A 27,164-nucleotide genomic window follows, 5' to 3' on the forward strand; every position below is an offset into this window, starting at 1 on the left:
TCAAGATCCCAGTAAAATTATACCCCTTACAAAATCCTGTCTTTTATTCTGGCTAAAAAACTTAGAAATCATCTTTCAACTCTTGCATGTTCTATCACATTTTATATGTACTATGCCATCAACTAGATGCTACCTGGCATACATAATAGTTCAGAGTATATAGATAATAATATGCAAGGGTGAGGACCTACTTACAAGGTACTGAATATACTAAGCACCATGGCTTGGGTTCTACGTCAAGGACAAACGCTGTTCCCTATACAAAGAATAAATTTTAATAGCTTTAAATGTTAAAATTAAAATATTAAAGTACTAGGTAAAAGTATAGGTGAATATAATCTTGGAGACATATAATGGAATATAATCTAATTATTACACTAAAAGAATGGTGTCTTTGAATAAAAAGTTGTTAAATGTTTATGCTTCAAACATAAAAAATTTACAAATATAACAAATGAAAGAAAAATATCTGTAATATATACTACAGAGAAATGGTTACTACTATATACATTTAAAATCTCAGAAAATTCAATAAGAAAATGCACCTGCCCCAACAGGAAAACAGCAAAGGAAATCATCGGGAAATTCCCCAAAGAAGAAATATGAAAATCCAAGGAAAAAATAATTTTACTAGGAATCAAAAAAATAGAAACTAAATGCGGACAGTATTTCCCCCTATAACCTGAAAAAAACAAGTGGTGAGTCTCACTTTTTTGAGGGGAAAAGGCATTCTTATACACTTCTTGTAAGAGTAATAATTGTTGATTTGTTTTTTGAAAGCCTTTCTGAAGAGCAATTTGGCAATATATAACAAATACCTTAAACTTTTTCATTTGATCTCATCATTATTTGATCTTAAGTTCCACTTCCAAAATATATATAGGAGGGTGCCCAGCCAAACATTGTTCACAATAGTGAAAAATTTTTAATTTTCTAAATATTTAATAACAGGAATGATTAAACATACCTTGGTGAATCTATACAACACACTACTCTATTTAAAAAGATGGTTCATGAAAAACATGTAATGAAGCAAAAAGATGTTAAAGCAAAAATAAAAAGAAGCTTCAAATTAGCTCTCTATTATCTCTTTATTGTTTAAAAATTTACACAGATAGAAACCATCAACAAAACAAAAAGGCAAACTACTGAATGAGAGAAGGTATTTGCAAAACATAGATCCAATAAAGGACTAATGTCCCAAATGTATAAAACTTAGGATAATATATGACTTGACACAACTCAAAAAAATAACCTGATTAAAAAATGGGCAGAGGACCCAAACAAAAGTTTTTCGAAACAAAACAGAGATGGTCAACAGGCACATGAAAGGATGCTATGTGTCACTAATCATGAGGGAAACGCAAATCAAAACTCTAAGATACCACGTCACACTGGGCAGATTGGCTATTATCAAAAAGACAAAACAAACTGTTGGTTACCATAGAGGGGAGAGATGAAATAAATGAAGAGGATTAAGAGGTACAAACTTCCAGTTACAAAATAAATAAGTCATGGGGATGTTATATACAGCATAGGAAATATAGTCAATAATATTTTAATAATTTAGTATAGTATCAGATGGTTAACTTGACTTACAATGGAGATCTTTTGGTAATGCATAAAAATAGCAAATAAAAAGAGAATTTACAGTTATATAAGAGATTCTACACCAAAATATAAATCTTTGGGGGTGAGACAGCGGGTTACTAATATATGCCACTTTTTTGCTTAACTGTGTTTTCAATGTTCTACATAAACATTCATCACCTTTAAATAACAATAAACATGCATTACTTTTAAATATTTTTAAATAACAACAGCTCCTGTCCACAAGCTATTCTGCGGGACTGTATGAATAAACATCTCATTACAATACATGCATAAGAAGAGACAAATACAAGATGCTAAGCAATTACAACGAAAAGGTAAAGAATCTAGATGGAATTCAAAGAAAGGGTCCTGAAAGAGAAGCTCCCAACTGACATGTGAGGAATGATTAGGAACAGCCAACCAAAAAAAGAAGAGCATTTGGTGAGGAATGGAGGGACTAGAGAACTTAAATACGGCAAATCTGGCATGAGGAATTTGGACAGGAGGAAAAAGGAAAAAAGATCACTGACAATAGTGTAGAGAATTAATTAGAGGGGAACAGTAGGAAGTCTGTCAAAGAAATGTGGGACAGAAATAATAGAAATTTTATCTAAAACAGAGCAGTGCATATGGAAAGGCTAAAAGAGTGTAAGTAAAACTTGTAAGTGGTATTAAGCCCATACAAACCAAAAGACTTGATGATTTGAGAGATCAAAGCACAAAGAGGTATCTAGGATTACTCCTTTTCTTGACTTGGGTAAAAGGAAGGCTGAAGCAATTTGGCATGGAAATGAGAGAGGATACAAACTCAATTTTGGATGTGCTGGGATTGAGAATTCTTGTGAAATGTGGTATGTAAATCTTCAAGTGGTAGATGAGTCTTTGTGCTGGAAACACGGACTTGAGAGTCAATGTTTAAGCGCCCACTGAAGTCACTGTATGTGGTGAAACTGCCCACAAAGGGAAAATATACAGAAGAAAAGAGAATTGAAGACAGAACCCTGGGGAAGCCTTGAGAGTGAGATGATGAAAAGCTAACTGGCAAAAAGAGATAGAAAAGGTAACAGGCAGAAAGGTAAAAAATTTAAATTCAGGAAAAATAAATCAGACAATTTTAAGAAGAGAGAGATCTGAAGTGTCAAATGAGGCCAAGAGATTAAAAAGAATCCACTGTATTTAATAACCAGGCAACATCTGCTATAGTGAGAAAACTGAATTAAAGGGTCTGGGCAGAAGTCTTCAAATGCAGAAGTTAAGGAATGCATGAGAGGAGAGGAAGGTGAATTATCAGTAATCTATTGCCAACTGTTTAGTCTAGGGTGAAGGCTGAGAGGGAAAGGTAGTGCTGCAGGGACAGAGGGTGCTTATTATGGTAGACACAGAATAATGGCTTCCCAAATACGTCTACAACCTAATCACTGAAACCTGTTACCTTACATGGCAAAATGAATCTTCCAGACAAGATTAAGTTAAGGATCTTGGATAGGGAGCTTATCTTGGGAGTACCCTGGTAGACCAGAAGTAAATACAAGAATCCTTACAAAAGGGACTCTTAAAAGTCCTGATAAAAGATCAAAGAAGAGAGATGTTACATTATTGGCTTTGAAAATGGAAGAAGGGGGCCACAAGCCAATGACTATAGGCAACACCCCCCCCTTTTTTTTTTTGCTGGAAAAGGCAAAGGCAAACAGATTCTCTCTTAGAGACTCCAGAAGGTATGCAACTCTCCTAATCCATTTTAGACTTCTGAGCTCAGAACCGTGGGATAATACATTTGTGTTGCTTTAGGTCACTATGTTAATAGTAATTTGCTACAGCAGCAATAGGAAACATTCATTTTGGGTTATTTTTTAGGTAAGAGAGGCTTGAGCCTGTTTACATTCTAAAGAAAAAATAGAAGTGAAGCTGTGAAGACAAAAGAGAAAGAGAACTTCTACTTTTGATAAAACTGAATAATAAATTTTGGGATAAAAGGTTAGATTTATTCTTGTAACCCTTAAGTTTTCTCTGTGATCTCTAGCAAAATGCTAAACAACTTAAAGCTCACCAAGAAATGGGAAAAAATGGACTAAAGAACACAGCCACCAGAATTAGCCTTGAAAATGAACCATTCTTCCACAAACACAGGAAGGGAGGAAGGGAAAGGAATCTATATTGGTAAGTATAAAATGAATTGGGGTGGGTAACTGACCAATACACACTTGTCTCCTAAGATCAGAAGTATGACTTACTGAGTGCTACCTGCAAAGCATCAAGTACTTGCATAAATTTTCTTTCTCAAAATGCTGTAAGACAAAGATCACCCACACTTCATAGGAGGAAAATGCCAAAATTCCTAGGATTCAGACATGAATCTGTTTGACTCAAAAACACTATTGATAAATCTGGCAGACAAAACAATAACCAAGTGATCAAAGTTAACACTACGAGTAATAAAACTATCAACATAATGCAACGCTGGATACTGAGAAAGACATGTCATCTCTGCGGTATTCCTCTGCACAACACCTTTATCAAATCACAAGAAAAACAAAACTGTTATAATTTACCCTTGGCTTAATTCCAAAGTAAAACTATTAAAAAGTCAACATTATTTATCAGGAGTAAGAAAACAGGTTAAGCCTAAAAAGCATCATTTTTACTGCCTCTTGCCTAGCATAGTGCCTGGCACATGATATTTTGTCAACAAATGAGTGAATATCAAGTAGCAGGTGCTAAATCTTAATACATCTAGCCTTTCAAAATGAAAGGTTAAGAAGCGGACTCTTAATTAAAGGCTTAACTAGATTCCACATGAAAACTGAAGCTACACTACAGTTAAGAAAACACTCCCTTAGCTAGTCTCATTTAATACAACACTCCTGAGGCATAGATACTATCACCCCACATTTAATATATGATGAAGGTGGGGCCAAAAGTGGTTAAATCATATAATTTATTAAGCAGTGGAGCCAGATTTCAAACCCAAGTCCTCAAAAACAGTGAGTGAATGAGTGTGTACGTGTGCCTGTGTGTGTTTTTGAAAGGAACGTGTGGATGTTACGAAAGCTATATCCCATGCTTCTCTATTTAAAAAAAAAAAATCGCATTAAATTAGCGTCACAGGAAATACATACAACGGACAGTTTCCAATTCCACGCATAAAATCCACAACTTCTTAAGAAATTCGAACCCATTTAAATAATAACAGTAAGCATCACTAATGAGAACTTAATCGCAACTACACAAAAAAGCTACATCCTCCTATCTCTTCCTCGGGGGACAAATCAAACTGGGAGCAAAAACATCCCCTTCGGCCTGAGACTCTTCCTAGAGGAGAGGTGTAGCGTCCCAACCAGTCCCTCGGGATGCAGCTGTCCCTCCCCCCTAGGACCGCAGGGAGCCAGTCGGCTCCAGCTTACCTGACGGGCTCCCGCCACCGCTTGAACCAGTTGCAGCAATTGGCCATTAGACTGAACATGCCAGGCCGTACCTCCCGCCGCCACCCATCCGAGCCTCGAGAGAGAATGGGCCCCTGGTTGCCCCGGGCAGAGGCCCCGGGGGGCCGCAGTCGCTCCCAGGCACCTGTGAAGCGGAGAAGTCGGGAGGGAGGTCAAAGAGGCTAGTCCCAAAACCAAGCCCTGATAACCGTGCCAGGGACCCGCGAGCGAACAACGGCCTCCTCGCCCAGGTACAGCCCCGCCAAAGGCGCAGATACACAGATCCAAACGGGGTTAGCGGAGCCCAGCCAGAGAAAACCCCCGCGTCGACGTGCTGACGTTCCTCCCAGGCGCGGAAGGCCCACCCCAAGCACCGCCCACATACTTCTCCAATCATCGTGCGACCGCCTGTGGTGGGGGCAGCTGAGTGGCTGAAGGAGCCGGGCTCCCTTCCCCTGTGGAGGCGGGGCGGGGAGGGGGTTCTCGTAACTAGGCAACCGGAGCGTCCAGAGAGGAGTTGAAAAATCCCAGACAGATCTTGGGCAAGGCCTCTCTGCATACCCGCAGAAAATGTGTTGCCAGTCGTCGAGGGTGCTGTTCCTCGTCTGTCCCTAACCACAGCTGAGATCCACAGATCTCAGGTCTTGTGCGTGTTTTTTTTGTTTGTTTGTTTTATGAAACAGGTCCCTCTGGGACTCTGGCGGACTCTGGCTGCACAACTACAGAAATAATACATTGGGGCAGTTATTACAAATTAAGAACAAGAGGAAAACTCATTTGCTAACTATCTAATAATGCAGATGACAGTGACTTTTAATCTTTATGTTTACTGCTGTTATATAAAATGTAAAATGGAATTGTATGGTATTTATTGTGGGGAGATATACAAAATGAATGCAAAATGAGTGAATATCAAGTACTAGGTGCTAAAGGAAATAATAGGTTCATTGTAGAAAATGTGAAAAACATGAAAAATGAATAAGATGAACAAAATAAAATTTCACATTCGCCACCCAAAAATAACAAGTATTAACATTTTGATATATGTTCTTCCTAGGATTTTTAGATAATATTAGATTGTTAGCTATTTGGTTTCTGCAAGATGGAGATGGTGATCTGCTGGCTGTTTTTTAATGTGTTTTAGTTCATTTACAAGGATATGTAATATCTGCATATATATATATATATATATATATATATATATATATATATATTTTGGGGGGTGGGGAGAAATGGCAAGTACATTCCTGTAGGGGAAAAAATGCACACATGATACGTAGGGACCTGTGTGTCCATTCCATTTCTACTTAAATATATTTTTTCAAATTTTGGTAAAAGGAGAGAGGGCCCTGGGATGCTCAGTGTATTCAGGGGAAAATAATGGCTTGCTACAACACATTTGGTTTAGTTTGATGTTGTTGTTGTTCTTTTTTAATATTTATTTATTTATTTCTAGAAATGAGAGAGAGCATGCATGTGCATGAGTGGGAGGCAGAGCAGAGGGAGAGAGAATCTCAAGGAGACTCCAAGCTGAGCATGAAGCCCTATGTAGGGCTCTTCCCGGGATTTTGAGATCATGACCTGAGCTGAAATCAAGAGTCAGACGCTTAACTGACGGAGTAACCCACTGCCCCACAACAGATTTAGTTTTAAAATTATTCTCTGTTCTTTATTCATTCATGTAACCCTGATTCGACTCATATACACCTCTTACAGCTCACCATCTCTGAACCCAAGTATCCCATCTGCAAAATGGGAATAAAAATTCCTACTTTGCAGGGTTGCTAAGATGATGAAGTGAAAGAAATAAAGCTTAAGTACAGTTTCTAACAAATAATAGATAGCAGATTTTAAATTTGGTGTCACCGGTCTAAAAAACATTCATGGCACCTTTCCTCCTACCTCTTTCTCCAAATTGAAAGTTCATTGTTTTCATTGTCCTGACAATGTTTTCTTGTTCACTGTTTTCATTGTCCTGACTTGATAACTTCAAATTTCTTTCCAGTTGCTCAAGGGTGCATCACCTGTACTGGTTTTCCTAATCGAATACTCCCTTGATCAATGCCAGATGCTTTATCTACCCAGACTGTCCTGTCCAGACACAGTAATACTTCTATTCTACAGTGCTAAGGAAGAAAGTTAGATCATACCTTCACAAATTTTCTTTTCTCACTGTTACCTGTTTCTTCTCATTTTCTAATATCTGAAGACATCTATCTTTTCTTTTCCAAGGTTAACCACTTTCCCGCAACTTTAACAAACACCATGTTTCAACTTTTCTGAAATCCTGTTCGTCTGATTATTTCTTCTCAATCCAACATCTGAACTATATTGCTCCCCATTTTTTCCCTAGATCTTTGACTGGAGTTTCCAGGGTGGATAGGGGTTAAGAAGGCAAGGCAGAAAAGATCCACAATTCCTCCTTAGATATGAGCCAGATTAGTACTGTTCTGCTGACTCTTTACTTTCATAACCTGACTTTTTAAACTGGTGGCTTACCACTAAAATCCTAAAGCACTATTTTTTTTTTCTGTTCACTCTTTTTATCAATTTACTGTGAGCGGGGTTCTGCCCCATCAAACTACTCAAAACACATTTTTTAATTAACTTATATCTCCTAATTGTTAAATCAGTTCTCATTTTCTTTTTCATCAATTAATACATCTAATACAGTTAACTCTTCTAAAACTCTTTCCTCCCTAGGCTTTTCACAACTATGGACTATCCTGGATCTCAGTAGTCATTCCACCTTCAGCTTCCCATATGTACTTTCCAAGATCTGACTTTATCCCACTGTATTCCTTTCTAAAAACATGTTCTCTTGGAGAATCTAGTTACTACTCCTATGTCTAACGATACTCACTACGTAGATGTTCCTTCAGCATTTCTGGAACTATACTCAACAACCCTTTTGTTCCCCCAAAATATATCCAACCCCGTCTCTACTTCGTATTTGAGAATGATACCTTACCAACCATTTCTGGTGCCAAACTACAGTCGGGTCAGTTAGTAAACTAAGTTGACTACTAGTTTTTCAGTACATTAAGTAGTTTGATAGACATAAACACTGCACACTATTTTCAGTTTTCTTTTCCTTTTCCATACATACGAGATAGTTATTCCCATCCTCTAGAAGTCATGGGACTTTCCTTTGTCCAGTGAAATGTGAGTGAAATGGAAATTGTGGAAGACTTTGAAATCAAAACAGTATGGAATGCTGAGCCAACACAATGAAGATGTCTGCCCAGAAAGTCCTGCAGTGAACTTCCCAGGAGTAAGCAATAAACACTTACCTTAAACCATTGTAATGCCATGACTATTTCACCACAGTGTAATCTAAATTATTCTGAATGATAAAAACAACCTTGCTGTAATTCTAGCTAAGAGTTTTATTTAATCCCGCAGGGATTATTTAGCACCCTAAATGTTACTTGATTTCTTTTTCCAGCTTTATTGAGAGATAATTGACAAAATTATATTTTAAATGGACAATGTGATGACTTAATATATGTATACATGGTAAACATGATTCACACAATCAAGTCAGTTAATCCATCCAACACCTCACACTGTTACCTTTCTTTTATCTTTTGAGAACACACTTAAGATCTCCTCTCAGCAAATTCCAGTATATGATATAGTATAATTAACTATAGTCACCATGCTGTGAAAGGGTATATAAAGTAGTTTATATACCTTTATTAACTTCTCACCATTTCCTTACTCCCCAGCTCCTGGCAATGACCATTCTATTCTTTGTTTTTATGAATTTGCCTTAACAAAAAAAGAGAAAAAGAGAGTGAGAGAGAGAGATTTTACTTATTGAGAGAAAGAGAGCACAAGCACGAGCTGGGGGAAGGGACAGAAGGGGGAGGGAGAAGCAGGCTCCCTGCTGAGCAGAGAGCCTGACTTGGAGATCAATCCCAGGACCCTGAGATCATGACCTGAACTGAAGGCAGACACTTAACAGACTGAGCCACCCACTCACCTCTCTCCCTGCTTTTTTTTAAAGATTCTACATATGAGCGATCCCATGCAGTATTTATCTTTCTCTGGCTTATTTCACTTAGCATAATGCCCAAATGCCATACATAACTGTGACATACCCATATCTATCTATCTCTATATCACACATTTTCTTTATTCATTCATCCATTGATTAGACTTAGCTTGTGGTTTCCTTATCTTGGCTATTGTGAATAATGCTGTAATGAACATGAGAATACAGATATCTCTTCAAGATAGTGATTTCTTTGGATATATACCCAGAACTGGGAATCTTGGATCATATGGTAGATCCATTTTTCATTTCTTGAGGAACTTCCATAGTATTTTCCATAATGGTTGTACCAATATACATTCCCACTGTTCTCTGCTTCTTCATCAACACTTGCTGTCTCTTCTACAAATGTTACTTGGTTTCTAATCTTTCCTTGCTCTGATCCATTTTGTAAACATTTAACAAAGTAACATTCTCAAAGTAAAAACAACGGAAATTACTCCTTCTAAAACAAACTTACTAACATATTTAGAAGTGTACTGAAAATAAATTTTGGGCAAGTGAAATTGACTAAGTATTAATTTATTGACCTAAAGCCAGATACCACCTTCACAGAGTAAACTTCTGAGAGAAATTAAAAACCTGAAAATTTTTACCCAAAGTTGTATTATTAAATTTTATTGTTAAACATCTCAGAATATGATTTTTCAAAGTTTGACATTACAGTAGTCGTAGGATACATAATTTTTCATCACTGACAAATTGCTGACACTGATGCACATTTATGATACTAAAAAGATAATCATTTTAATCTCCCAAAGTTTTTAGGAGAGAAAGCTTTTTCTTTCGGGAAACTTATGTTTCCTTCTTCAAACTTTTTATATTCTTTTTTATATTGGGGATATTGGAGATTGCTATGAACGTTGTCGATTCATGATTTTGGAACTATTCTCTCCTTGTGAAATTTTGAGATTTCAAAATTGATATTCTGCTCTTAAGTCCTCCTCACAGGACGAGGAGAGTCCCAAACTGAACCTTTACTTGAAAGATTCCTAGCTTAAATGCATTTAAATTTAATAGTTGAATAAAGTACTTAAAGTTCATTTTGTTTAATGCTATGATTGCGAGCATACCAAATTCTACAGAGATTAGAATTATATTCAGATTTAAATCACTTGGGGCTGAGAATAAACTGGTGAATAGATTGATATGGTAGAGTCAGACACAGCAAGAAGGAAAAGAATTTCAAAAAGGGTAGAATAATATAGTCAATTCCCTCACAAGTGTTCTTATCAGAAAAAGTGACTCTAATATCAACTTTCATCTCGCTGGGTCACAGTACCACAGAAAGCTAGAGCTAGAAGAGACCCTTGAAAGATGATCAGTCTCTTGAATTTCATTCACACACCTAGGAAATCATTCGACAGGTTCATTTGGGCAGAAATTCTAGAAGTGATAATAGTAAATATGCCTTCACTAATACTATTTAATACATAGTATCTGCTTTACATGTTATCTCTTAAATCCTTATCTCTTAAATCCTTATATTAACATTATGAAAACCCACTATTATCCCCCATTTTAGAGGTGATACAACTGAAGCTTAGAGAGGTTAAGCAATTTGCTTAAAGTTACAGAACTAGTAAGTGATAAAATTAATGAGATTTGGATCAGGCGTTTTAGCTCCAGATGCAGCCTTAAACGTTACGTAAGATTTCAAATGTGTATGTCTAAGCACAAAATGCGGGGGTTATATTCCAAAAATTAAAACAAGCTGCTTGAAGGTGATGGAATTTCATACATTCTTTTTTTTTTTTCTCAAAACATTTTTTTAAACACCTTAAACGCAAGAACAAAAGAAAACTGGATGATCCAAAGTATCCCATTTGCTTCCATTATCTCTGGTCTCTGGTGCCTTCCTGGAGTTGTTCGCTTCTCAGTTTGATTAATGTCTTCATCCCAACGTCTTTCTGTCTCTGCAGGACTTTTCCTTCCAAGCCTGGGCACTCCTTTCTCTGAGTCCTCAAAGTGCCCCGGGCCACTCAGCCTCTCCCCCTAGCTCCCTGGCGGTTTCTACTACGTCTCCTTCCCCTTCTCCTTGGGAAAGTTCACAGCGCAGAGACAGGGAACGAAACACGGGGCGAGGAGGGATGTCTCGACAGTGTTTACTAGGCCTCCACCCCTCTCCCTGAGCCCTGCCCCCAGCTTCGTAAAGCTTCCTGGAAATGTCCTCGTTATCACTTCCCCTCTCGGGCTGGGGGCTGGGAGCGGGCGGTCCCCCCGCCCCCGGCTCCCGCTGTTCCGCCGGAGCGCTCGCTCGCAGGCGCCGCCGCGCAGCAGTCCTCCGTGAGTGGCGCCCGGGCTCGCAGGTCCCCGCCGCGCCGCGCCACCGTCCGGGTCCCCGCCCGCGCCTCCGCCCGCGCCTCCGCCCGCTTCGCAATGAGGGTCCTGCGTGGATGCTGCGGGGCGCTGCTGGCGTGCCTCGTCCTAGTGCTCCCCGTCTCCGAGGCAAACTGTGAGTAATCAATAGCGCGCTGTCTTCTTTCCCCAGCCGCAGCGCCAACGGAACCCGGAGCCCTCCCGGTAGGATTTTCTTTGCTGGGGCTGCAGCCTGCTAGAAAGTTTCCAGTAAGTCCTAACCAATCTCCGGGCTGACGGAAGCCGCCAGTGGATCTAGCGGGCAGTAACGGTGGGGCAGGGGCAATATTTGCCCTGCTCTAGGCTGTTGGCTACTGGACAGATTCAAGAACCTGGGGGACATGGAATACCAATGAAGGAATTACAACACCTTACCCGTTTGCCCTCAGCAGCTGAAGTTCCCAGTCAGAGGGCAAGGATGAGCACTTTCCAGTATAACAACAGGGAAAAAAAGGCAGCCTATTAGGTTTTCTCTTGGTACAAGCCGCTGTCCCCAGCCAGCACCCCTTGCTGAAATTTACCTCCCTTTTGCAATTTCTGGACTTTGAGCTTGGTTTGCTTATCTCAACAGTGACAAACCAATTGTTTTAGGATCACTGCTGGTTTGCAAAGCAGGAGGCAGATGTCATTTTCTAACCTTGAAATCAAAAGGACTGCTAAATGTTGTGTTTCGCAGATCATTTTGTACTAAGTATTTTTGACACTGTCACTGATCTGAGGCCATGGCATGAATGCTCTGTACTTTATCTTTGTATTTCCAGTTCTTTATGTTCCCATGGGTGGATTCAAGGCAGGATATTGAGTTTTCTCTGAAAAGTATATAAGGAATGTCAAGGCATTTAGTACATTTTTAAAAAGATGTATTTATTAGAGAGTGAGTGAGTGAGAGGAAGAGAGCACAAGCTGCAGGGAGGGGCAGTGGGAAAGGGAGAAGCAGACTCCCTGCTGAGCAAGGAGCCTGATATGGGGCTCTTTCCTGGGACTCTGGGGTCATGACCTGAGCCTAAGGCAGACACTTAACAGACCCAGCCGCCCAGGCGCCCCTTAGCATTTAGTACATTTTGATTGCCAGTTAATTTGTGTTCAAAGTTTAAGCATGGTCATTGATTAAAAATGCTTACTTATGCTACATTTTATTCTCAGGAAATGGTACGGGAGAGATAAACCCTGAATTGCAGAAACTTTTAGGCTGCCTAAAGCTCCTATGGAAACTTTTCAAAGATAGTAATTTTAGAAGACTTAACTAGGAATTTACTAAATTCCACCAGTTTGCATTAGTTACTGATCAGGATGATCAGTAAAATTCTAATTTAAAGGTAAAACTAAATTAATTAAAGTTCTAATTTAAAGGTAAAAAAAGTATTTGTTGATCTTATATTAAAGAGCTGCAATAGCAGCATTACTATTCAAACCACCATCATTAAGCCTGTATGTGGACCATATGCACAAATTCATTTATGTAGTTCATTACAGTGTTCAAATATTTGCCTGAGAACCAAAGAGACAAAAGTAGCTTTCCAAACTCACTGCTTGTCATGACAGGAATGTGCTAAATCTTTCTTTTTGTAGAGATTGTTACATTTTCACTGAATCTAGACACAGTAAAAAATGATGTGTATGTCTGTGCATATTATACACAAGTAACCAAACAATGTATGTAATGAAATACACTTGTTACGATAGAGTGGAGAAATTAATAGTCCAAATACATGACATAAAGAATCGTTGGCCCTATATTAACTTTATTTTAAAAAGTATGAGTAGTTTAATTGGATTAAAACTCATCTCTGGTTAACTGATGAGGAAACCGAGGTACAGATGGAATGTTTTTACTCCCTAAGATTTTAAATTTGAGATTGAATTAGAACTCTAAATATTTGATTTATAATTCATTGGTTAGTCCATGGAAACATAGTTGCTATATAAAGAGAAAGGTTTACAAATCACAGTTTTAGTTTTGAGAGTTGGTAGAAACTCTCCAGTTCGACGACTTCATTTTAATAATAAGAATTGGTCAAAGATGTTAGCTGACTTTGCAGACATTTATATATATGAAAGATATTTTTACTGTCTCTTATATTTTTAGTAAATATAAGAGAGAGGCAGATAGGGAGAGAGAGATTTAAAATATATACCGTCTACATATTCCATCAGTTGCCACTAAGGGCTGTGGTGAGGAGAAATAGGAGAAAGGGCATATTCTCTGGCTGTGCTAGTTTGGTCCTATCCAGACTTCTGCAGGTAGGTGGGTGCAGTCAATCCTTGACATTACTGACTCATATTTGTTTTCTCTTTTTTACTCTCTTCTTTCCTTCTCTAATTATTCTTTATCTATCTGTCTTTGGTTTTTGTTTTTGTTTTTTAAATTCCCTGTATTTCAGACTTCAAAATGTTGCACTGATGGAAAGATTTAATTAAGGTTAAGAAGAGTTAGAGACGATTTCTGGCATAGCAACAATATCCTGTGCCATATTCTCTTACTATCAGTTCTACAACAGGATACACAGTAATGCTTCATAATAGACCTTTTCTGTCCACCAAGTTCAGTATCCTCTTTATAGCTAAATGAGCTGTATTTAAACTTTCAACATATTATGAGAAAAAAGCCCGATAGTACATATATCAGTATTCTTTGGCTACAGGGGATAATAATGAACTCTTGCTAACTAAGGAAGGAAGGCGCGGGAGTTGGGCGGGGGGCGGGGGGGAAGAAGGAAGAAATCTGAGTAGATTTATTGGAAGACTGCTGAATGGCATGCTGAATAACTCGGCGAACAGAAACCAGGGACTTAGGCATTTCAGTGATCTGTATAATGGGAACTTACCTGCTCACTGTGTTAGGAGCTGCTATCAGATGACTGGGTTCTAACTTCTCTTCTAGTCCTGGGTATCCCTGCCCATGATTGAAATTCCCAGAAGAGAGAACTTGATCCTTTTGGTTTAACATGTATCTGGAGTCCTGTGACTGACAGCTCCCTAGAATCAGGTGAAGTGTCTGCACAGCTCCCACAAAGAAATGGAAGCTGCAGAGGAAGCAGAAATGAAGAAGTCTACACATACTAATTATTGGTTGTACAGCATACATATATTCCCTTCTTTCCATATACACCGTTTGGAGATATTTCAAGTATAATGCACATATTTTAATATAATGCAAATAACTAAGAACTAAGGTATAGTAGAAAGGACCTTCTCCTTAATAGATTTCAGTCACCACACCCAAAGAGGAAGGCTCAAGGCTACCATATCCTAGTTTACTGTCATCGAGGGATGTCCATGCCTCCTCTAGTTCTGTCATAGTCCCATGTCAATGTGCTATGCTTTATGGATGAAACAATACATTGTAATGTACCAATTCATCTCAAATGCCAAAAATAATCATACTAAAAAGACAAGCAAAAGAATACAAATACTTTAGGGTGGCCTGTCTTCCTTTGGAGCGGGAGTTGGTGTTTATGACCTCCTCTTCACTCTCCAGTTCACATGTCTCTTGCTTCCACACAGTTCCCTTATGTTTGATTTTTTTTGGGGGGGTGGGGGCTTCTCTCTGAGATGAACCACATGCTGATTCAGGAAGAGTCTGAGCCTTATTCCTACCTATGGGTGGTTGTATCCACCTCTTCTTTTACAATGTTTATTGTATATAATAGTCATCTTGAAGGAGCAGCACTCCTAGACTTGATTTAGATGTGGCAACAACACTATTTTGCTTTGATTATTGTCATACCAGTATAATCTTCTTTTTAAATTTTTTTTTCCAACAGGAATAAAGAACTTGAAATGGCTACATAGCAGTCTCAGTTTCTAAATTAGTGGAAAATACATTAGATCCCATAGTGAATGCATTTCTTTTCCGTTTACCAATTTCTAGATGAGCAAAAGACAGTTGCAAGGAAAAAAGCAAAAAAAAAAAAATTGAAAATAAGTCATTGAATTAGTTTCTTATGCTGCTGTAAGAAAATACCACAACCTGAGTAGCTTAAACAATAGAATATATTGTCTCACAGTTCTGGAAGCTAGAAGTCTGAGATTAAGGTTTTAGCAGGTTTGAGTCCTTCGGGAGCTGTGAAGGAGAATCTGTTTCACACCTCTCTCCTTGCTTCTGGTAGCATCAAATATTTCTTGGCTTGTAGATGACGTTTTCCCTATGTCTTTACATCAACTTCCCTATGTACATGAGTGTCTCTATTCCAAATTGCCCCTTTTGATGAAGACATCAGTCATATTGGATTAGAGCTCACCTTTATGACCTTGTCTTAACTTGATCATCTGCAAAGCTCCTTTTTCCAAATAAGATCATATTCACTAGTACTGGGGGATTAAGGACATTACCATCTTCATAAGGGACACTATTCAATCCATAACACTCACTAAGCATCATATCATGACAAGTACTTCTTCCCTTTCTACCTTTACTTCTGACCTGTGTATTTTAGCTTTAGAGAAAGAAAGCACTATATATTAATGATGTCTGGTACAAAAAAGTACTCCTTTTTCTAAAGTAAGCTCTATGCCTAACATGGGGCTCGAACTCATGACCCTGAGATCAAGAGTTGCATGCTGTACTGACTGAGCCAGTAAGAGGCCTCCAAAATATACCACAATTTTTAAACCACATTTTGGAAGATAGTGTTGTGTCTGAAAAGGCAGTAACAGAGCCTTCAATAATTACTCAGTCTATCATCCTTAAGACTAGCTCCTTTTAGGTATTAGAGTACATAGTGAGAGCCATGAAAACCATAATAATCATCCCATTGACTTATTTCCTTAACTGTGGAGTTAATTCCTTAGTTAGAGATAAAGTTGTGTGGCTTACATAAGGCATTAAATAAGTCTACCAGTAGTGGTACCAAAAGAAAAATTAAATTCAAATCCAGAATGAATATCTCTGAGTACAATGTGCTGCTCTCACATGATAAAAGAGCCCTAACTAATCAATCATCCACCAGGATCTGACGGATTTTGCAATATGTCCAATGTCTAACAGTGGAAGGAATGGCAGTTCTGCTGGCAAATGTGATGTTTTTTAGTAGTGAGAGCCTCGTGGATCTTAGTGAGGAAGAGTTGAGTCAATATGTAGTCTCCATCCTTGCCACTCGGGCTGGGTTTTTTTTAGGAGTATCGAGCAACAGTAGACCAAGTGACACAGAGAGGGACAGCCTTGGCAACAAATGTGCCCAGAGACTTGAGTGTTTGGCCCTCATGGCATTTTAAAAATCAGGAAATTTCATCTAAAAAGGTTGATTTATGACCTCTCTTGGAAAACAAATGAAGGAAGATCTGGCAACACTGCATGCACCTTCCAACACGGTAAGATTCAAAGCTTCTTAAGATAGAATAGAATCTCTCTAGTTTGCCATGATTCCAAATGTCTGCTGTCATCTTTCACCAAATTCTCTTCCCTTGTTTATGGAACCTATCTGACACTTGTAGATTTCAGAGTTTGTGACACTTGCACTAGATTGCCTTGAGAAGAAACACAATGGACAATCCTTACGTGGACAGTTCTATCCTCTCTTATTATTAAGAACTTCTCTGATGTGAGGCTATCTTGCGAGTAAGCCCCTGGAGCACAGTCTCAGTTCTGGGCAATTCTTGCCAAACATCTTTGTCTCTAGACCTGGTATCTAGCTCTTTATGGGTCTCTGAACAGCTAGACAGACCATTTCCAACCATTCAGAAAGCAGAATAGATCCTGATCTCGTTCTAAGCAAAGTGACAGTGAGAAATGCTGCTTGTCTGTCCGCCCAGGTTTTCATTTCTCTGAACATTCTGTGTCACCTCAAGGTCACCCTTGAGAGAGGCTGTCATTTTTTTTATTTAAGTTCATTGCAGGCTGTGGCTTCATAGCTGGTTTCCCTCCGGCTTCTGTTGGTCTGTCACAAAGAAGTATCTGTCAGCTAGAGATTTTGTCTTCAGTAGGTTGACTTTCATCCTCAGTAGGTTGGTCATAAGCTTTTCGCCATAAGACTGTAAAGGCAGGTGGAGGGAGGACTTCTTCACAGTGACTGCTTCATGTCAGGAGAGTGAGTAACCGCACAGACCATGGAGTTGTGCCTGGAGTCCCATCCTATTCACACCACTGGAACGTGTCACAGCCAAACTGCTGTCCCAGCTAGGTTTCTGGCTAGATGGAAAAGGTAGCATTCAGTTCACAATGAGCTGTTTAAATCACTGGGTCACCAGGTATCCTGTGGTCAGATTTGCAATTTTCACTAAAGTCTGAAAGGATGCCAGGAGCAGTTTCTTCCCTGGCAGAAGGAAATGTGACTTACTCTCAAATCATAAGGACCTCTACTAAAATTCTTCTCCAGGGACTTGCTCTGGTACCCTGGATAGGAGCAGAGTACCCTGCCGTTCTAGGGAGTGTTTGACACAATTGGATCTGATGGTTCACTACCTAGTCTGACTGACAGACTGCTTGAATAGAACTTTGAAACTAGCCAGAGAGCATTTTATTATTCTGGTTTCCATCTGCTACATCTGGCAGGTTTTAGACTCATATGATAAATAGACCAGAGTAGAATACCTAAAAATAGAATATGCCTCAACAATAAGGGGTCCGCCAATATGTATCCTTCCATCTCAGTGTTGAATGCCCAGGTATATAAAAACTTATCTGTCACTTGGACAGGAATATTCCAGCATGACCAAATTGTTGCTGAAAATAGTTCACGCCTGGGGAAGGATTCACAGTTTGGAGTTTGAGTTTTATTAGACCTTTAGTTAGGTACTTGTAGGACACAATCCCCTTAATCAACTGACACCCATAGGCCTCGGTCCTAAGCAGCAAACCTTAGATTTTAGATGTTTTTCTTCTCTAGAGGCCAGTATCAAATAATCACTAGAGGTTTTTGCAATCTCTTACTTTAGTGCAGTTACCCAGTGCAGTTAATTTTCATGGGAGAAAAAAGAAGAAAAGTTCACTGTATACAGGATGCTTCTTCAAGGGTTTCTCTCCTCTCCTTCATTCAAGAAATTCTAGATCCATCAACTGATTCAAGACTGGTAATTAAGGAGAGGTGGTGATTTCTTTGTATTATACAACATCTATTTATTAACTCAGGGAGTTTTTGGGTTAAAAAATTCAATGAAGAATTTTATGGGCTGTCTTCCCATCTCATCCTAGAGAGATCTTCACCTGTTAATTCTTTTTCCAAGATTTGATCACCAGGAACCCAGTTTCATTGTAGCCCCTGCCATTAGCATTTCCAGTCTAGGGAGAACAGCCAATAAAATGCTTTTTAGAAGCCCAGTGATTTCCTTGCTAACTGATTTCTATGATAATCATGAACATATATTCTTGTATAGCATATGGGGGAGTAGGATGGATAAGTGAGAAAGTGAATAGGTAGGAACCATGTGAAAGATTCAAGCCAGAATCTGTCTCCTAGGCCTTGTGAATTCTTTCTCTAATATTATGCCAAGGAATGTCTGGCTTTTCAGAGTTATTCAGTGGGTGCCAAAGTTTTGTCTAGGATGGTGTTAGCCAACGAAGCCAACCGTTTGAACTGAAACTGGTGACCGTAGCTAGCAGATGGAATGAAATCAGCAATATTAATACTTTCAGCCTGATTCAAAATTGTATGTTGACTTTTTGTATTAGTTTTCTATTGTTGTGTAACCAATTGCCACAAACTTAGCATCTTAATACAATTTATTAACTCATAGTCCAGGTACAAGTCCAGGGACCTGCTTAGGATCTCACAAAGCTAAGATCAAGGGGTCCAGCAGAGCCAAGGTCTCATCTGTGGTGTCCTCTTCAGGTGCATTGATCTCCCCAATGAGAATAAGGAGAGAGGAGATCAATGGAGGAGGTGTGCTTATGCACAAAAGTGACAAAACTCACTTCTGCTTACGATTGTAACAGCCCAACCCAAGGAAGCACATGGAATATTTGGTCAGCATTGTCTCTACTACAGATTTTCTTCATCTAGGGTTAAGATTATTGTTTCTTTCTCTAAGAGAAGCACAAACATATCGCTCATTTTACCTTTGGTAATATATTTTACAAAGTGTGAGATTGTATTAACTATTTGTTAAATTAGTTAATTTAACTATGTTAATTTAACTAGTTAATTTAACTAAATTAGTTAATTAACTATGCCCAACAGACCTAAGCTGGGGACATAGTATGATGACATTGAACCGGCTGTTAATGTAGCAGGGTGAAAAAAATGTGGTAACAGTTAATACTGAAATTATTCCTTTTGTGAGAATTGTTATTATTTTACCTTGAAAAGTGGCCTTAGGCCTAAAAAGTGAAGTCCTGAAAACATGGTCTATAACTTTGCTATTCAAGAGTAGTTCATGAGGCACCTGGGTGGCTCAGTGGATTAAGCCTCTGCCTTCAGCTCAGGTCATGATCCGAGGGTCCTGGGATCAAGCCCCACATCAGCTCTCTGCTCAGCAGAGGGCCTGCTTCCCCCTCTCCATCTGCCTGCCTCTCTGACTGCTATGCTCTCTCTCTCTCCCTTTCTCTCAAATACATAAATAAAATCTTAAAAAAAGAAAAAAAAGAGTAGTTCATGAACCAGTAGTTCATGAACTAGTAATAGCAGCATTGCCTGGGAGCTGATTAGAAATGAAGCATCTCTGGCCCCATGCCAGACCTACTGATTTAGAATAATCATTTTAAGAAGACCCCGGGTCATTCCTATGCACACTTAAAATTTGAATCATGCTGGTGTCTTAGGAGATAGGAGAAAAGGTCGATAAATGGTTCTTCATAAGAAGTAAATAGAAATTGCCGGGATGGAAATAGGAGGCAACCAGGGAGAGAAGGGGAGAAGATGTCCGAGAAGGGAGAAAAGAAGCTGAGCCATATGGCAAGACAATACACCTTTTAGGAATGTCTCCAGTATAATTTTTATTTTTATTTATTTATTTTTTTTAGAGAGAGAGAGAAGAGAGCACATGCAGGGGAGGTAAGAGGGAGAGGAGCAGAGGAAGAGAGAGAGAGAATCTTAAACAAGCTCTACACCTAGCATGGAGCCTGATGCAGGGCTCGATCTCCCTACCTTGACATCATGACCTGAGCTGAAGTGAAGAGTCGGATGTTTAACTGACTGAGTCAACCAGGTGCCCCATCCTTTAAGAAATTATTATGTGTGAGGTGGACAGTGGACCTTTAGGAACTGGTTTTTCTTAAGACTCAACTTTAAATTGCAAAAGTTGCTTTAATGTGAACTATAGCCCTTTGTACCTGCCCCCTGCCACCTGCCTCCAGGGTTTCTTCAGAAGAGGTTGATTTCCACATCTAGCTGATTAAGAATGAAGAGAAGAGTTCCATAAGATACAACTGAAGTGAAGAGTTCAGTGAAAGCTAACAAACAAAGCCAATAGTGACCATAAGAACCTCAGCTCCAAAAGGAGGTAGAAGTCTTGAGAGACATTGCAGTTTTTATCAGGAGTGGGGTTGGGGTTTTAGGACCCCAGTCAGTTATTCAGAAAGGACAAGATGATATGTGACATTAGCAAAACTCAAATTATCTTTAAATTGTTAAGCTTTGTTGAGGGTAATGTTTTGTTAATGCTAGAAGAAAAAAAACTCACTGTGGTGATGCAAAAACAAATAGTAGGTCTTGACTCTTTTTCTTTTGGGTGATGCAAATCTTTTTTACCTAAATATTCCTATTTTATTTTACAGGTATCTGGGAAATGCATTTAAGTAAATAATTATAATAATTTGAGGGGATGGGCAAGAATTCAGTAATTTTAGACAAGAAAATACTGTGCACAAAAGATTGGAAGAAAATGAATAACATTTTAATAGTGTCTTTAGAAAGTAGAGTTAGGATGCTTTCTATACCTTGCCTACCTTTTTGCCCTTAATAAATATAATAACTTGTGTTATTAACTTCAGTATGAGAACACCATTTCATTTAAGAGTTTTATTTATATTACATTGTTCTAAATATGGAAATTGAGTCCTCCAGTCTTGAGGGGAACTGAAATAAGGATAATTTATCTAGATTGTGAGTGTTACTATAGTAAGTAATAGGAACTGGCTCTCACTAGTTTTAGGCCTTGAGTATAAATCTTCTTAATTCTTCTTAGTCCTCTTGGAATGGACTTTAAAAAGACACATTCAAAAACAATGGCTTTTATATCTTTGTCAAAATGGTAAAAATATATAACTTCCTGCATTTGTGTGATAGTTTCCACCTTTTAAATGGCATATTGGGCATTTTCTCACTGAGTTTCACAGCTGTTCTGTAATGCACCTTCCTGACTTCAGGAAAATGTTACCTTTACTCTCCCTCTACTGAGAGTTGTTACCCCACATTCTCTTCCTACTTTCGTTCGAACTTCTTGAGGAAGTGGTTTATTCTAGCACTCTCTATTTCCTCTCTTCCTTCTCACCCTCCTACTGGTGTTGGTGATTGGGAATTTTAACAGTGGTCCTGTTGTTAAATCAACTACATGTTAGCTGTCATCCTAAATAATGGTAATTATTATTATTTTTAATGGTAATTATTATTAATAACTTTTTTGAGAGAGACAGAGACAGAGAGAGCATGTGGACACATGAGCAGGAATCAGGGTGTCAAGGCAGAGGGAGAGGGAGAGAAAGAATCTAAAGCAAGCTCCATGCTCAATGCAGAGCCCCAGGCAGGGCTTGATCTCAGGATCCTGAGATCATGACCTGAGCAGAAATCAAGAGTTAGACACTTAACCAACTGAGCCACCTAGGGGCTCCTATTATTAATAACTTCTTTGCAACATTTGATACTGTTGAACATCTTTTTGAAATTGACTTCCTTTAATGTCTATAAATATTATCTTAAAATTTTCTTTCTCTGTATTTGTGTATTACTCATTCTACTTCTGTTGTTTTGATGATCTCTGTTTTCCCTTAGATATTAAAGTTTCCTTGGGTTCCATTTTGATCTTCTGGCCTCATTGAACATCTCTTCCAGCTTTAACTACTAGCTATATCCTACTGACTCCCTAACTTTTTTAAACCATTCAGGTAATCCATGATTAATATAATCTAATTCTGGAATATAGATATGCACTTAAAAAAATATGCATCTGTAGTCCTACTAGCCAAAGTAATGTTTTGCTCTGTTTTCTTCTAAGCAATGTTGTCTGCATATATATATTCTTAGAAATTAAAATACATACATACAAGAATGGAATTGTGCTCTAATACTATTTTTTCTAATATTTTTAGTTTGATGTTTCACCTAAAAATATGATGATGGTTTTCACGTCAGTAAAATCTGTCACACTTTAGTAACTCTCAATATGAACAGCCTAAATGCTCCCATGAAACGGAACAGGGTTGCAGATTGGATATAAAGACAGGACCCATCCATATGCTGTCTACAAGAGACTCATTTTGAACCTAAAGACACCTCCAGACTGAAAGTGAAGGAATGGAGAACCATTTGTCATGCCAACAGACCTAAAGAAATAGCTGGGGTAGCAATTCTTACATCAGACAAATTAGAATTTGAACCAAAGTCTGTAATAAGAGATCCAGAGGGATACTATATCAATCTCGCAGGGTCTATCCAACAAGAAATGTAACAGTTGTAAATATCTATGACCCCAACATGGAAGCAGTCAATTGTATAAGCCAGCTGTTAACCAAAATAAAGAATCAAGTCAACAATAATACATTAATAGTAGGAGATTTTAACACTCCACTCTCAGCATTGGACAGATCATCTAAAAGAAGATCGAAAAAGACAGAAGAGTTTTGAATGACATATTGGACCAGATGGACTTCGTAGATATATACAGAATATCCCACCCTAAAACATCAGAATACTCATTCTTCTCGAATGCACATAGAACTTTCTCCAAAATAGACCACATACTAGGTCACAGATCAGGTCTCAGGCAATAACAAACAATAACAGAGATTATTCCCTGCATGTTATCAGACCACAATGCCTTGAAACTGGAACTCAATCACAAGAAAAAATTTGGAAGGAATTCAAACACTTGGAAGTTAAAGAGCATCCTTCTAAAGAATGATTAGATCAACCAGGAAATTAGAGAAGAACTTAAACAATTCATGGAAACTAATGAGAATGAAAACACTTCAGTCCAAAACCGATGGGATACAGCAAAGGTGATCATAAGAGGAAAATACATAGCCATCCAAGCCTCTCTCAGAAAATTAGAAAAGTTCTAAATGCACAAACTAACCTTATACCTAAAGGAGCTGAACAGCAAATAAAACCTAAACCAAGTAGGAGAAGCAAAATAATAAAGATTAAACTGGAAGTAAATGAAATAGAAACCAGAAAAACAGTAGAACAGATCAACAAAACTAGGAGCTGGTTCTTTGAAAGAATTAATAAAATCAATAAACAACTGGCAACACTTACCCAAAAGAAAAGAGAAAGGACCCAAATTAATAAAATCATGGATGAAAGGGGAGAGACCATGAACACCACCAAGAAAATAGAAACAGTTATTAGAAATTATTACCAGCAACTATATGCCAACAAATTAAGCAACCTGGAAGAAATGGATGCCTTCCTGGAAACTTACAAACTACCAAGACTGAAACAGGAAGAAATAGACGATCTGAATAGGCCAACAACCAGTAATGAAATTGAAGTAGTAATCAGAAACCTCCCCAAAAAACAAAAGTCCAGGGCCAGATGGCTTCCCAGGGGAATTCTACTAAACATTTAAAGGAGAAATAATACCTATTCTACTGAAGCTGTTTCAAAAAATAGAAACAGAAGGAAAACTTCTAACTCCTTGTATGAGGCCGGCATTACCCTGATCCCCAAATCAGGCAAAGACCCCATCAAAAAGGAGAGTTACAGACCAATATCCCTGATAAACATGGATGCCAAAATACTCAACAAGATCCTAGCATATAGGATCTAATAGTACATTGAAAGGATTATTCACCATGACCAAGTGGGATTTATTTCTGGGATGCAAGGGTGGTTCAACATTCATGAATCAATCAATGTGATAGAGCATATTAACAAAAGAAAATACATGAAACATATGATCCTCTGAGAAATGCAGAGAAAGCATTTGACAAAGTACAGCATCCATTCCTGATTAAAACTTTTCAGAGTATAGGGATAGAGGGAACAGTCCTCAATATCATAAAGATCATCCATGAAAAGCCCACAGTGAATATCATTATCAATGGGGAAAAGCTGAGAGTTTTCCCTTAAGGTCAGGAACATGACAGTGATGCCCACTCTCACCACTGTTGTTCAGTATAGTGCTAGAAGTACTAGCCTCAGCAATCAGACAACAAAAAGAAATAAGGCATCCAAATTGGCAAAGAAGAAGTCAGACTCTCTCTCCTTGCAGACAACATGATATTTTATGTGGAAAACCTCAAAGACTCCACCCCCCAAGTTACTAGAACTCATACAGCAATTCAGCAATATGGCAGGATACAAAATCAGTGCACAGAAATCAGTTCTTTTTATATACACTAACAATGTAACTGTCAAAAGAGAAATTAAGGAATCAGTTCCACTCACAATAGCAACAAAACCCACAAGATACCTAGGAATAAACTTAACCAAAGAGGTAAAGAATCTATACCTTAGAAACTACAGAACACTTATGAAAGAAATTGAGGAGGACACAAAAAGATGGGAAAACATTCCATGCTCATGGACTGGAAGAGTAAACATTGTTAAAATGTCCATCCTGCCAGGGGACAATTTATACTTTCAAGCCATCCCTATTAAAATACTATTGGCATTTTTTAAAGAGCTGGAACAAACAGTCCTAAAATTGGTATGGAACCAGAAAACACCCCGAATCTCCACAGGAATAATGAAAAAAAAAAAAAAAGTAAATACCAAAGTTGGGGGCGTCATGTTGCCTGACTTCATTATTACAAAGTTGTGATCACCAAGACAGCATGGTATTGGCACAAAAACAGACATATAGACCAGTGGAACAGAATAAGACTCCAGAAATCGACCCTCAGCTGTATGATCAACTAATCTTTAACAAATCAGGAAAATATCCAATGGAAAAAAGACAATCTCTTCAATAAGTGGTGCTGGGAAAATTGGACAGCTACATATAGAAGAATGAAACTGGACCATTCCCTTACACCATACACAAAGATAAACTCAAAATGGATGAAAGATCTCAATGTGAGACAGGAATCCATCAAAATCCTAGAGGAGAACATAGGCAGTAACCTCTTTGACATTGGCCACAATAACTTTTTTCAAGACATGTCTCCAAAGGCAAGGGAAACAAAAGCAAAAATGACCTTTTGGGACTTCATCAAGATAAAAAGCTTTGCAGAGCAAAGGAAACAGTCAACAAAACTAAGAGCAAAGGAAACAGTCAACAAAACTAAGAGGCAACCCGTGGAACGGGAGAAGATATTTGCAAATGACATTACAGTTGGAGGGCTGATTTCCAAGATGAAGAACTTCTGAAGCTCAACACTCAAAAAACAGATAACCCAGTCAAAAATGGGCAGAAGACATGAACAGACACTCCTCCAGAGATGACATAAAAATGGCTGACAGACATATGAGAAAATGCTCACCATTATTAGCCATTAGGGAAATACAGATCAAAACCACAATGAGCTACCACCTTACACCAGCTAGAATGGCAAAAATTAACAAAACAGGAAACAACAAATGTTGGTGAGGATGTAGAGAAAGAGGAACCCTCCTATACATGTGGGAATGCAATGCAGCCACTCTGGAAAACAGTATGAAGGTTTCTCAAGATGTTAAAAGTAGAGTTACCCTACGACCCAGCAATTATACTACTAGGTATTTACCCCAAAGATATAGATGTAGTGAAAAGAAGGGGCACATGCACCCCAATATTCATAGCGACAATGTCCACAATAGCCTTTCAACAGATGAATGGATAAAGAAGATGAAGTACATATATACAATGGAATATTATTCAGCCATCAGAAAGGATTAACATGGATAGAAATGAAGAGGATTATGTGAAATGAAGTAACTCAAGCAGAGAAAGACAATTACCATATGGTTTCACTCATATGCGGAACATAAGCAATAGCACGGAGGACCACAGGGGAAGGGAAGGAAATCTGAAGGGGGAGAAATCAGAGAGAGAGAGAAATGAACCATTAGAGACTGTGGACCTGGGGAAATGATCTGAGGGTCTCAGAATGCGAGGGGAGAGGGGGTAAACAGGGTGATGGGTATTGAGGGCACATGTTGTGATGTGCACTAGGTGTTAATATGTAACTAATGAATCATTGAACACTACATCAAAAACTAATGATGTACTATACAGTGAGTAACTGAACAAAATTGTAAAAAAATCTGTCACACTAAAATAGATTATAATTTTCCTTCATATATGTTCATCATAATATATTTAATCAAAAACATATGTTGGAAATTTAGATTATTTCCAATGTTTTGTTTATATCAATAATATTGTGATGCACATATTCATACATATTTCTTTACATATGTCCTGTTCATTTCTTCAGATTAATTTCCTAGAAATAGAATGTTTAGCTGAATATCTAAAGGTTTTGAATACATATTGTTAGATTTCTCCCTGAAAATTTGCTTTTAAAAGTAGGTTTAAGAGTGCCTATTTGTTTGGCGGCATCACAATTCCAGACTTTAAGTCCTATTACAAAGCTGTAATCATCCAGACAGTATGATTTGGGCATAAAAACAGACACATAGATCCATGGAAAGAATAGAGAACCCAGAAATGGCCCTTCAACTCTATGGTCACCTAATCTTCAACAAAGAAGGAGA

General features: G+C 38.3%; 2 protein-coding genes across 4 annotated transcripts in view; one reads left to right on the forward strand and one right to left on the reverse strand.

Annotated features, from left to right (window-relative positions):
• Positions 1-5,280, reverse strand: part of LOC111152096 (ADP ribosylation factor like GTPase 13B) — a 71,366-nt gene extending 66,086 nt beyond the window's left edge. For 2 of the 3 annotated variants that reach the window (XM_022510412.1, XM_022510405.1), the window contains exon 1: positions 4,995-5,280. In XM_022510412.1, the coding sequence (XP_022366120.1) occupies positions 4,995-5,053 (59 nt within the window). In that variant the 5' untranslated portion in view covers positions 5,054-5,280. The remainder of the gene's footprint in view (positions 1-4,994) is intronic. The other variant, XM_022510418.1, reaches the window with a different exon arrangement.
• A 6,171-nt stretch (positions 5,281-11,451) lies between these two features.
• LOC111148875 (protein S) overlaps positions 11,452-27,164 on the forward strand; it is a 66,354-nt gene continuing 50,641 nt past the window's right edge. The window contains exon 1 of the mRNA XM_022505666.1: positions 11,452-11,527. Coding sequence (XP_022361374.1) covers positions 11,452-11,527 — 76 coding nt within the window. The remainder of the gene's footprint in view (positions 11,528-27,164) is intronic.

The sequence above is a fragment of the Enhydra lutris genome, unplaced genomic scaffold (genome assembly GCF_002288905.1).
Source record: "Enhydra lutris kenyoni isolate GAN:26980312 unplaced genomic scaffold, ASM228890v2 scaffoldscaffold2, whole genome shotgun sequence".
In the NCBI taxonomy this organism is placed as follows: Eukaryota; Metazoa; Chordata; class Mammalia; order Carnivora; family Mustelidae; genus Enhydra; species Enhydra lutris.